Raw genomic sequence first — 13,684 nt, 5'->3', positions numbered from 1 at the left:
TCCTATACACATACAGTTTCCTGGGGTTGCCCCCACAAGGAAGGCTCCACAAAAAGTGAGAACCCAACTCGCTCCCACCTTAAACCCTGCTCACTGCGTGACGTCACATCGGAAATTTACCAAAAGCCAGAACAGGGCCAACAGCACAGACGGAGCAGGACGGGGCGCCGCTGATTGGCTGCTCGGTGCTGACGTCAGCTGACGCCGCTGCTTGTAGAGTGAGCGCTGAGGAATACTGAGCCCACATAAACAAAGGCACATTGCACGGACCGACAGTGCTCCGCCAGCAACTTCTCCGCGTCCACTGCAGCGCAGGATGTACAGAGCCGCACAGCTGGAGGCATAGAGGAGCCTGCAGGTAAGTCATTCATTGCCGTACACACCGAGGACCCGAGCCCCATACATTGTATCCACTCCACGGAGGAGCGAACGGGTACTGCACTTATTAGGGAGAATTAGGCTGCGGTGTTATCATGTCACATTGTAATATATAAACTTGCCTATTACTTACCATGGGACTGTGTTGGCCAACCGGTGGCTCTCCAGCTGTTGCAATACTACAACTCCCAGCATGCTCAGACAACAGGAGTTTACTGGGTCCCGGAAAATAGATGGTTAAGTAGATGATGAAGATGTCTCATCTATCTATTATCTATCTATCTATTTATCTCATATCTATATATTATCTATCTATTATCTATCTATCTATTTATCTCATATCTATCTATATATTATCTATCTATTATCTATCTATCTATTATCTATCTCATATCTATCTCATATCTATCTCATATCTATCTCATATCTATCTATCTATTCATCTATCTCATATCTATCTGTCTACTGTATGTTATATGTATCTATCCTTTTCTCTATCTATCTTTCTATCTATCTATATCTTTCTACTGTCTATCTATGTATCTATCTACTGTATGTTAAATGTATCTATCTTTTTCTCTATCTATCTATCTATTCATATATCGATCTACTGTCTATCATCACTCAATGTGCTGTGTATTAAAAGTTAAGTTGCGCTAGGTTACCATGTGTTCTATGGAAGTTGTAAGATAGATAGATATGAGATAGATATGTACTGCCACATCGCTACTGCTAAAAATCACATGGAATATATTAATGAATACATAGCTATCTATCTCTTTCTACCATCTGTCTATAAATCTCTTATTCTGTCATCTATCTATCTATCTGTCTCATATATATCTATCTCATATCTATCCATCTATCTATCTCATCATATCTATCTATCTCAAATGTATCTATCTCATATCTATCCATCTATCTATCTCATCATATCTATCTATCTGTTTCATATCTATCTATCTATCTATCTCATATCTATCTATCTATCTCATCTATCTATCCATCTATCTCATATCTATCTATCTGATCATATATATCTAACTATGTATCTCATATCTATCTATCTATCTATCTCATATCTATCCATCTATCTATCTATCTCATCATATATATCTATCTATCTCCTATCTATCTCATATCTATCTATCTATCTATCTATCTATCTATCTATCTATCTATCTCATATCTATCTATCTATCTATCCATCTATCTATCTATCTATCTATCTCATATCTATCTATCTATTCATCTATGTATCTATCTCATATCTATCTATCTATCCATCTATCTATCTATCTATCTATCTATCTATCTCATATCTATCTATCTATCTGATCTTCCCATCCATCCCCATTGTGAGGTCCTGTCATGTTGGTGAGGTGGCAGCCTGGATTCTGTAGGGTGGTCGCCCTGTTTGCTGGCTCTGGGGGGAGGTGATGTTCTGGTCTCCTAGTTACTGTATATGGGGCCACCAGCAGAAAGAGGTGATGGAACCAATGACTATGGACTTGATACAATGTTCTTGTTCTTCATACAATGTAGCGCTATTTTGCTATGATCTTGTATTCTGGCCCCTGGCTTTCTGTGCAGGGACACTGGCTCCCCTCCTGTTACATTGTGTCTATATTCATATTGATACATTTAGCAGCAGCTTGTCCCTATGAGCTGCAGTTGTTACAATTAATTAGTTCTATTTTGATTGGAGGTGACGATTGTTATGTAAATATAGTGAGAGGGACTGAAGATGGGTTTTGGTCTTATGAGATATAATGGATCCATGTGACAGGTGCTAGGCCTGACTACAAGATTTGTGTCCTGTCACCCTAGAAATGCCTGTCATAGTTGTCAGTAATGGAGTGTACACCCACCATGACTCCAGCCCAGTCTAGTGAACATACAGTGATTTATGGTAAGTGGCCAGAGTTGGGGATTTCACTGGGACTCATGTGCACCATACTAGTGTGTACCTTCCAATGTACCTACTGTAGATATTTCCCCTCTGTATACAGGCATCATATACGTGTGCATAATGTGTGTATTGGGATTCCACTGCCTATTATATGTAACGCGTGGTGTATTTTATTGCAGAATCTTGTGCTGGTATCGTGGATTCTACTTTATTAAACATTTTCATATTTTGGAAAGCTTGCCAACAAGAACTACAACACTGTCATCCTTTACTTACATCGAAAACGCCCGCAGCCCGGCTGAAGGTTGGTTCCCTATATTATGGGTCGGGTCTGGGAATGGGGTTCACATATTTTTATATATATATATATATATATATATATATATATATATATATATATATGTGTCCCTTACCATATTGATAGATTACTTATTTTATTGTAATATCCACTGGTTGTCATGGGGTAATGTGTAGAAGAGTGTGAAGGGACGTGCACAGGTTGGCTAGAAAGGGGGGTCTTGAGCCCCTGTCCTTTTTGAAGTGCCCTTGGCAATGCTGAGCTGTCTGGCATCATGATATGGGCATTTATTTATTTATATGTATAAATCAGCGGTCTTCAAACTTTGGCCCTCCAGCTGTTGCAAAACTACAACTCCCAGCATGCCCAGACAGCCGAAGGCTGTCTGGGCATGCTGGGAGTTGTAATTTTGCAACAGCTGGAGGCACCCTGGTTGGGAAAATAAATAAGATGTCACAAAGTAAAGATGAAGCCACTTCTGCATACATAATGTTATTATAAAGAGAATATATATATATATATATATATATATATATATATAGCCTTATAATATATTATATATATATATATATATTGATGTAGTCGTATAATATATTCTAATATATATATATATATATATATATCTATATATAAAAAAAAAATATATATATATATATATATTCTCTTTATAATAACATTATGTATGCAGAAGTGGCTTCATCTTTACTTTGAGACATCTTATTTATTCGCCACCTTCCAGGTCAGTGTTTCCCAACCAGGGTGCCTCCAGCTGTTGCAAAACTACAACTCCCAGTATGCCCAGACAGCATATATATATATATATATATATATATATATATATATATATATATATAGCCTTATAATATATTTTATATATATATATACATATATAGATGTAGTCTTATAGTCTTATGATATATTCTAATATATATAGATATATATATATATATATATATATATATATATATATAGTGTGCACCATGTAAGTAACAGGTGGGACTACATATCCCAGCTGGCAGATTGGGTATTAAGCATGCATTGGGTACACCAATTTTAGAGGGTAGGTTTTTTGGGGTTAGGGGGGGGGGGTTCCATTGGCAGATTGGGTATTAAGCATGCATTGGGTACACCAATTTTAGAGGGTAGGTTTTATGGGGTTGGGGGGTGGTTCCATTGACTTTGTAGATGTTTATTTTATTTTATTTTTTTTTGGGGGGGGGGGGGAGTGAATGAAACAATTCTGAAACAATTCTGCAGTCTTTGGAGAAGCTGAAAAGTCTAGGTATCTGTTTAATTGTTTCATTTACAGCCATGCCCTGTGTTCAGGCTCAGTATGGGTCATCGCCACAAGGAGCCAGCCCAGCTTCCCAGAGCTACAGTTACCACTCTTCAGGAGAATACAGCTCCGATTTCTTAACGCCAGAGTTTGTGAAGTTTAGCATGGACCTGACCAACACTGAAATCACTGCCACCACTTCTCTCCCCAGCTTCAGTACCTTTATGGACAACTACAACTCCACCTACGACGTCAAGCCACCTTGCTTGTACCAAATGCCAATCTCTGGCCAACAGTCTTCAATAAAAGTTGAAGATATTCAGATGCACAGCTACCAACAGCACAGCCACCTACCACCCCAGTCCGAGGAGATGATGCCACATGCGGGCACAGTCTACTACAAATCCTCTTCACCCCCAACTTCTGGCACCCCAGGGTTCCCTGTCCAGCATAGTTCCATGTGGGATGACCCTGGCTCCCTCCACAGCTTCCATCAAAACTATGTGGCCACCACCCACATGATTGACCAGAGGAAAGGTCCTGTCTCCAGACTCTCCTTGTTCTCTTTCAAGCAGTCCCCACCTGGGACCCCCGTGTCTAGTTGTCAAATGAGGTTTGATGGTCACCATGTATCTATGAACCCCGAAACTTCTGGAGCCCATCATGTGGTGGACGGGCAGACTTTTGCTGTTCCCAACCCCATCAGAAAACAGGCGGCCATGGGCTTCCCTGGACTCCAACTTGGACATGCGTCCCAACTCATGGACAGTCAAGTCCCATCCCCCCCATCCAGAGGGTCCCCATCCAACGAGGGTCTGTGTGCTGTCTGTGGGGACAATGCTGCCTGCCAACACTATGGAGTCCGGACCTGTGAAGGGTGCAAAGGGTTCTTCAAGGTCAGTAGCAGTTAATTGTATAAGTCAGTTGTTCCCCAACCAGGGTGCCTCCAGCTGTTGCAAAACTACAACTCCCAGCATGCACGGACAGCCGAAGGCTGTCCGTGCATGCTGGGAGTTGTAGTTTTGCAACAGCTGGAGGCACCCTGGCTGGGAAACGCTAGTATACCTTCACATTCATTTTTAGAACACATTTTAAAGGTGCGAGAATTCTGAACAATTTAGCAACAGCTGGAGGCACCCTAGTATAACTTCACGTTCATTTTTAGAACCCATTTTAAAGGTGCGAGAATTCTGAACAATTAAGCAACAGCTGGAGGCACCCTAGTATAAGTTCACATTCATTTTTAGAACGCATTTTAAAGGTGCGAGAATTCTGAACAATTTAGCAACAGCTGGAGGCACCCTAGTATAACTTCACGTTCATTTTTAGAACCCATTTTAAAGGTGTGAGAATTCTGAACAATTTAGCAACAGCTGGAGGCACCCTAGTATAAGTTCACGTTCATTTGTAGAACCCATTTTAAAGCTGCAAGAATTCTGAACAAATTTAGCAACAGCTGGAGGCACCCTAGTTTAAGTTCACGTTCATTTGTAGAACCCATTTTAAAGCCGCGAGAATTCTGAACAATTAAGCAACAGCTGGAGGCACCCTAGTATAAGTTCACATTCATTTGTAGAACCCATTTTAAAGCTGCAAGAATTCTGAACAAATTTAGCAACAGCTGGAGGCACCCTAGTTTAAGTTCACGTTCATTTGTAGAACCCATATTAAAGGTGCGAGAATTCTGAGCAATTTAGCAACAGCTGGAAACGCTAGTACAAGTTCACATTCATTTTTAGAACCCATTTTGAAGGTGCGTGAATTCTGTACAGATTAAGCAACAGCTGGAGGCACCCCTATCGGGAAACGCTAGTATAAGTTCAATTTTAGAAACCCATTTTAATGGTGCGAGAATTCTGACCAATTTAGCAACAGCTGGAGGCCCCCTGATTGGGAAACGCTAGTATAAGTCCACATTCATTTTTAGAACCCATTTTGAAGGTGCGAGAATTCTGAACATATTTAGCAACAGCTGGAGGCACCCTGATTGGGAAACGCTAGTATAAGTTCCCTTTTAGAACTCATTTTAAAGGTGCGAGAATTCTGACCAATCCTGCAGAAAGTTCCTCTTCACCTCGATACAATGTATCAGTAAAACTCAATGTCGAGATAATTCTAAACGATATAGAAATATTTAGCGGTAATATCTATTATTCAGTGGTCGGCGATGGTTCAGGGGTTCAGGACGATGACATATTGTAGACATGCCTTCTTTTATAGGGTATACTATTCAAAGATCATTTCTAAAGACACCTTCCCCCCCCCCCAAAAAAAAAACAAATCAAGTAGAAAGGACCAGACTGTAGAATGGGGTCTGCACCTTGTATTCTTGTTTACTAGAACATTTCTATTTTGTGTTCCCAGCAGCCTCAGATATAAATTGGTTAGGACAGAGAACCGTGTCCTAACTAACCAAGTGGAACACAATTCCCTATGGGAAAATTAAGTGATCTCTTTATTTCGTTGTCCTGATTGAATAATCTTATCATGTGAAATAGAGACGTCTCCGAGGGATGTAAATAATATGAATGGCCACGGATCTGTATTTACTCCTTGTCTTCTTGGAATATAAACCACAGATGTGAGGCAGAATGTTAATGCCCCTCCATGTCCCCCCCATACACATCCCCCCCCCATCCCATGGACTCACCCCCTGTCTCTCTTTCCTTACAGCGCACTGTACAGAAAAATGCCAAATATGTTTGTTTAGCAAATAAAAATTGTCCGGTTGACAAACGACGCAGGAATCGGTGTCAGTACTGTCGCTTCCAGAAGTGCCTTGTAGTTGGGATGGTGAAAGAAGGTACAGAGCCTAATTTATCTCTTTGTATTATCCATTCATATAGATGATAGAAAGAAAGGCAGAACGATCAATAGATAGAAAGATAGATAGTGAAATAGAGAATAAATAAATATAAAGTGCAGCACAGACGATCGTCACAGGACCCTGATCGTGGGCAATGTCAGCAATACAAAATAATAATAATAATAATAATAATAATAATAATAATAAAAAGGAATGAAAAATAAAGAAATAGTTATATACAATGTGACTAAGTAGATGTGGATATGTACCTTCCATAGTTTTGTTTTGGAGTTATGCTATAATACAAGTACTGTACATTACATTACACTACACTACACACATCGCACTGTATCTATATATATATATATATATATATATATATATATATATATATATATATATATATATATATATACAGTAAGTGCACAAAACATTTTAATAATTTTTTTGCCATTATTGCTCACAGATTGTATTCGTGAGCAGTGATAGCAAAAGAAATTATAGGTAGACGTCTATGGACAGAGATAGATATGAGATAGATAGATAGATAGATAGATAGATATGAGATAGATAGATAGATATGAGATAGATAGATAGATATAAGATAGATAGATATGAGATAGATATAAGATAGATAGATAGTGATGAGATAGATAGATATATATGAGATAGATAGAGAGATAGATAGATAGATAGCTATGAGATATATATAGATATGATATAGATAGATATAAGATAGATAGATAGTGATGAGATAGGTAGATAGGTAGATAGATATGAGATAGATAGATATAAGATAGATAGATAGATAGTGATGAGATAGATAGATATATATGAGATAGATAGATATGAGATAGATAGATAGATAGATAGCTATGAGACATATAGATATGAGATAGATAGATATAAGATAGAAAGATAGTGATGAGATAGATATGAGATATATAGATATGAGATAGATATAAGATAGATAGATAGTGATGAGATAGATAGATAGATAGATAGATAGATATGAGATAGATAGATAGATAGATAGATAGTGATGAGATAGATAGATATGAGATAGATAGATAGATGGATAGTGATGAGATAGATAGATATGAGATAGATAGATAGATAGATATGAGATAGATAGATAGATAGATAGATAGATAGATAGATATGAGATAGATAGATAGATAGATAGATAGATAGATATGAGATAGATAGATAGATAGATAGAAGATAGATAGATATGAGATAGATAGATAAATATAAGATAGATAGATATGAGATAGATAGATAGATATGTCTGAGATAGACTGAAGATAAATATATATATGTGGGTGTATAGATGTAAGAGGGTATAATTGTCCATATACCCTTGTACATTGTATGATCGGCTGTATTCTCAGTAGTATATACATATGGACCCGTGCTGGGGGCAGAGGATCTGGAGGGCATGGATGCCAGGGAATTTTCTGGGCACCAGTAGTGATGATCAGTGCATTGTTCCTCTCCTATGAGCAGTCAGGCCGGAGTGAAGGGGTCTTTGTCAGGAGGCAGAGTCCTCTGTGTGCCCGGAATGTGTGTGGGTAAATCCCATTAACCTCTTCTATCTTTGTCTTCCCGTCCAGTGGTCCGCACAGACAGTCTGAAAGGTCGGAGGGGTCGCTTACCATCCAAACCCAAGAGCCCCCAGGAGCCGTCGCCCCCCAGCCCCCCGGTGAGTTTGATCAGTGCCCTAGTGAGAGCCCACGTCGATTCCAACCCGGCTATGAGCAGCCTGGACTATTCCAGGGTAAGTGGGAGAACAGGCTGAACACCTCAGCTTTGTGGGGTCACCCCATATTCTATCTGTCATTGTTACCCTAAATGTCATTTAACCCTAAATGTCATCAAAATCAGACGCAAAACATTAGGATTGTTAGTATGGAAACGAATGCCGGATACTTAAACACTCAGTCTGGTTCCTTCATTTTTTGGGGGGAATTTGGGTAGACGATCCTCCCAGACACCCCATCATTTATATCCTTAAAATATTGCAGCTGTTTCCTTCCAGACTAATAGAATCCATACACTTTCTGCACATAGCAGGACAATATAGATTTTGGGGCCTCTAACCTTCTGTCTTGACCCCCCCAACAAATACTCTATTTTGATGTAGTCTTATAATATAATTTATTCTAATATATATATATATATATATATATATATATATATATATAATGTAAATATATATATATATATTTTTTATATATATATATTTATATTTAATATATTACATATATATATATACTTATATTTAATATATATATTTTTTATATTTAATATATTTTATATATATATTTATATTTAATATATATATATATATATATATTTATATATTTTTGTATACATATATTTACATTTAATATATTACATATATATATATATATTTATATTTAATATATATATATATATTTTATATTTCATATATTTAATATATATATTTAATATATATATATATATATATATTTTTGTATACATATATTTATATTTAATATATTACATATATATATATATTTATATTTAATATATATATTTTTTATATTTAATATATTTTATATTTTTTATACATATATTTATATTTAATATATATATATATATATATATATATACATATATATTATATATTCTATTTATAATAACATTATGTATGCATAAGTGGCTTTATCTTTACTTTATGACATGTTATTTATTCTCCACCGTCCAGGTCAGTGTTTCCCAACCAGGGTGCCTCCAGCTGTTGCAAAACTACAACTCCCAGCATGCCCAGACAGCCGAAGGCTGTCTGGGCATGCTGGGAGTTGTAGTTTTGCAACAGCTGGAGGCACCCTGGTTGGGAAACACTGGTCCAGGTTATTTTATTCCTATAAGAGGCTGCTCACTGTATAATGTATTCTTTTTATTTTTTTTGTTCATGCTATTTATATATTTTCCTATATTTACTGTCTTACAGTTTCAAGCCAACCCAGAGTTCCAATTGAATGGAGACGACACCCAACACATCCAACAATTCTACGATCTGCTGACTGGATCGATGGAGATCATCAGAGGTTGGGCCGAGAAGATCCCCGGGTTCTCTGAGCTGCACAAACAGGACCAAGATCTCCTCTTCGAATCCGCTTTCCTAGAACTCTTTGTCTTAAGATTAGCCTACAGGTAATTAGGAGTGAATGAAGCTTTAATTGTTATGTAAGCAACCCCTCCTTCAAGGTCAATTGATTTGCATTTTATTGGCTCGGAGGTAATTAGAAAGTCTCTTAAAGGGCCATTTATTACATTGATACTAATTAGTTTTTTTTTTTTACCCTTTAATTAATTAATTCCAGGTCTAACCCATCTGAGGGTAAACTCATCTTCTGCAATGGGGCAGTTCTCCATAGGTTGCAATGTGTTCGTGGCTTTGGGGAATGGATTGATTCCATCGTGGATTTCTCCTCCAACCTGCAGAGTATGAACATTGACATTTCAGCCTTTTCCTGTATTGCAGCGTTGGCCATGGTGACAGGTGAGTATCTTAGGATGAGACAATCTGCTATATAAGTTATATTATAGAATAATAATAATAATGAAAATAATAATAAAAATAATTATGGGGTGACATGTTGTGATGTTCTCTTCTCTTATTATAATAATAATTAATAATCATAATAATAAAAAAAAATTATGGGGGGACATGTTGTGTTGTTCTCTTCTCTTATTATAATAATAATAATAATAATAATAATAAAAAAAAAAAAAATTATGGGGGGGACATGTGTTCTCTTCTCTTATAATAATAATAGTAGTAATAAAAATAATTATGGGGGGACATGTTGAGTTCTCTTCTCTTATAATAATAATAATAATAGTAGTAAATAAAAATAATTATGGGGGGACATGTGTTCTCTTCTCTAATAATAATAATAATAGTAATAATAATAAAAAAATTATTATGGGGTGACATGTGTTCTCTTCTCTTATAATAATAATAATAGTAATAATAATAAAAATGATTATGGGGGAACATGTGTTCTCTTCATCTTATAATAATAATAATAATAATAATAATAATAATAATAATAACAATTATTATGGGGTTACATGTGTTGTTCTCTTCTCTTATAATAATATTAATAATAATAATAATAATAAAAATAATAATGGGGTGACATGTTTTGTTGTTCTCTTCTCTTATAATAATAATAACAATAATAATTATGGGGTGACATGTTGCGTTATTCTCTTCTCTTATAAAAATAGTAATAATAATAAATTATTATTATGACTATTATTATAAGAGAAGAGAACAACACAACATGTCACCCCATTATTATTAATTTTATTATTAATAATAATAATAACATTAATTATGGGGAGACTTGTGTTGTTCTCTTCTCTTATAATATTAATAATAATAGTAATAAACATAATAATTATGGGGAGACTTATGTTGTGTTGTTCTCTTCTCTTATAATAGTAATAATAATAATACCATTAATTATGGGGTGACTTGTGTTGTTCTCTTCTCTTATAATAATAATAATACAATTAATTATGGGGTGACTTATGATGTTTTGTTCTCTTCTCTTATAATAGTAATAATAATAATAATAATTATGGGGTGACTTATGATGTTTTGTTCTCTTCTGCAGAGAGACATGGCTTGAAGGAACCAAAAAGAGTAGAAGAACTTCAGAACAAGATTGTAAACTGCTTAAAGGACCATGTGACATTTAACAATGGAGGGCTAAATCGACCCAACTACCTGTCCAAACTTTTGGGGAAACTACCAGAACTCAGAACCCTTTGTACACAGGGGCTCCAGCGCATCTTCTATTTAAAACTGGAGGACTTGGTGCCCCCACCAGCTATCATTGACAAGCTCTTTTTGGACACATTACCTTTTTAAAATCAAGACATTTCAATGGACTCTATTGATTTCCAGACCAAGAGGACTCTACCTGTGAACTCAAACCATATGCACTTGCTGTGCCAGTTGCCAACAGTGACTAGTGGGGGCATGCCATGCCAATCACAGAGGATGGGGGCGCTTCAGGATGGAAGGACAAAGCAATTCTTCATTAGAAGAACGATTATGATTCAAAAAAAATAAAATAAAATAAAACATCTCTAGGAATGACCTCAGTCAATAGTATTAAGGTGACCAAGCCCACCCCCCCCCCCCACCCACCACCCCCTTCCTTAAAGAGACTCTGTTGTATAAGAAAGCTGTAATATATTGTGACATACATGTTCAGTGGATGGCATGAAGGATTCAAACAAATCATAAGAATAATAATAATAAGGCTTGTACATGTATAAGATACAGTTTAGCTATTTTTAATCATTTTGTGCCTATTTATGACAATTTGTGTTTGCATAAAAAAATACATATGAGAAATTTAAAAAAAAAACAACTATTGCATACAAAGGTAAAAAAAAAAAAAAAAATGAAAAAAAAAAAGAGGAAGCATGTTTATACAGTGCTAGATCTGGAAACACAAGGAACCTATAGGCAATTGCTCAGCCAGTAATGTCTATATTATATAAATAGTATTCAGACACTATGTAGTCTGCTAGATTTTATAAAGACTGTAGCTCTGAGTAGGCACATTCATTATCCCTCCACCCTAATGATGATGATGACAGAGGACACCATGTGTGTACACATTCCTTATTTGTATGTGTTGTATGTACTGTTGTTGTTAATACACCATTTCTACAGTCTCTTACTTCTCCTTTCTTCAGTTGCTTCTTACATTGCACTTGCATGCAGCAGCAGCAGCAGCTTCTTCTTCTTCTTCCAGGGACACCAGTGCAGAGCCCCATTGGATACAACTGATGACAAGCACTTTGGATTATTATTTTTTTTATTATGATTGTCTCAGAAATTGTCAGTTAATATATTATTATTATTATTTCATTGTTTGAAAAGTAAAAAATTTGTAATACTGACCTCAGCTCCAGTATGCTTCTTCTTCTTCTACTGTCACGTGGTTGGCTTATGTTAGACAGATAGATAGATAGATAGATAGATAGACAGAAAAGAGTTATATTCAGGGGTTAAATGGAATTATTATAAAAGCAGATTTACCTGAAGGAGAGGCGTAGTTTATAATGTGTATTGTGCAGTAGTGATTAGAATAGAAAGCCAATGGACCAACAATGTGTATATGAGCAACTCACAGTATACATGACAGGTCCCAGCACCTGATGGCAAAGAACATTTGATAGGAAGAATTTGAGAAAAAAAAATTTTACTTGAATTTTTACTTTTACCTTTAATATAGTTATTTATTCCTTTTGTGTAAAAAAAAAAAAAAAAAAAAAAAAAGAAGGAAAGAAAGAAAGAAAATATTTTAACATGAACTGAAAACTTTTGAAAGTTTCCATGCAAGGGAAATGTCTAAAGTGGAGAAAACATATGTCATACATATATATATCTATAGAGAGAGAGGGAGAGAGAGAGAGAGAGAGAGAGAGAGAGAGAGAGAGAGAGAGAGAGAGAGAGAGAATACATTTATTGTGAAAATAAACATATGGGCAGAAGTGATATCCATCTATCTATCTATCTATCTATCTAGTATTATAACACTCTATGGTGGGGCTGTTTATTTATTTATCAGTCATCTATTGACTTCAAGGTCTCAATCAAACTTATATATGTCAAATAAAGACACATATATAGATTGACATAGATACATAGATGGACAGGTAAATAAATAGATATTAGAATGACAGATTAGATAGATAGATGGATAGATAATAGAGGATAAATTGATAGCTAGCCATCTATATGATGTCCGGGCATGCTGGAAGTTGTAGTTTTGCAACATCTGGAGGGCTGCAGTTTGGAGACCACTGAGAGAGATAGATAGATATGAGATAGATAGATATGAGATAGATATGAGATAGATAGATAGATAGTTATGAGATAGATAGATATGATATAGATATGAGATAGATAGATATGATATAGATAGATATGAGATAGATAGATATGAGATA

General features: G+C 35.8%; 1 protein-coding gene across 4 annotated transcripts; it reads left to right on the top strand.

Annotated features, from left to right (window-relative positions):
* Positions 1 to 243: 243 nt before the first annotated feature.
* Positions 244 to 12,631, top strand: NR4A2 (nuclear receptor subfamily 4 group A member 2). Of its 4 annotated transcripts, none has more exons than XM_056535368.1 (8): positions 244 to 358; positions 2,470 to 2,594; positions 4,076 to 4,760; positions 6,538 to 6,667; positions 8,287 to 8,450; positions 9,651 to 9,853; positions 10,024 to 10,202; positions 11,329 to 12,631. In XM_056535368.1, the coding sequence occupies exons 3-8, from the start codon at positions 4,089 to 4,091 to the stop codon at positions 11,583 to 11,585; spliced, it is 1,605 nt and encodes a 534-aa protein (XP_056391343.1). In that variant the 5' UTR covers positions 244 to 358; positions 2,470 to 2,594; positions 4,076 to 4,088; the 3' UTR covers positions 11,586 to 12,631. The 4 variants fall into 4 exon arrangements, with proteins under 4 accessions (XP_056391343.1, XP_056391342.1, XP_056391340.1 ...); XM_056535367.1 differs by having other exon boundaries at positions 250 to 358; positions 3,898 to 4,760; positions 8,287 to 8,375; XM_056535365.1 differs by having other exon boundaries at positions 250 to 358; positions 3,898 to 4,760.
* Positions 12,632 to 13,684: the final 1,053 nt, after the last annotated feature.

The sequence above is a fragment of the Hyla sarda genome, chromosome 8, assembly GCF_029499605.1.
Source record: "Hyla sarda isolate aHylSar1 chromosome 8, aHylSar1.hap1, whole genome shotgun sequence".
Classification (NCBI taxonomy): Eukaryota; Metazoa; Chordata; class Amphibia; order Anura; family Hylidae; genus Hyla; species Hyla sarda.
This window is presented reverse-complemented; position numbering and strand designations above follow the sequence as displayed.

Excerpts from the sequence above, each read along its gene's own strand:
- NR4A2 (XM_056535365.1), top strand. The coding sequence starts at position 3,900 with ATGCCCTGTGTTCAGGCTCAGTATGGGTCATCGCCACAAGGAGCCAGC. Across the intron at positions 4,761-6,537 it reads GGTGCAAAGGGTTCTTCAAG|CGCACTGTACAGAAAAATGC; the intron begins GTCAGTAGCAGT and ends CTTTCCTTACAG. Across the intron at positions 10,203-11,328 it reads AGCGTTGGCCATGGTGACAG|AGAGACATGGCTTGAAGGAA; the intron begins GTGAGTATCTTA and ends TCTCTTCTGCAG.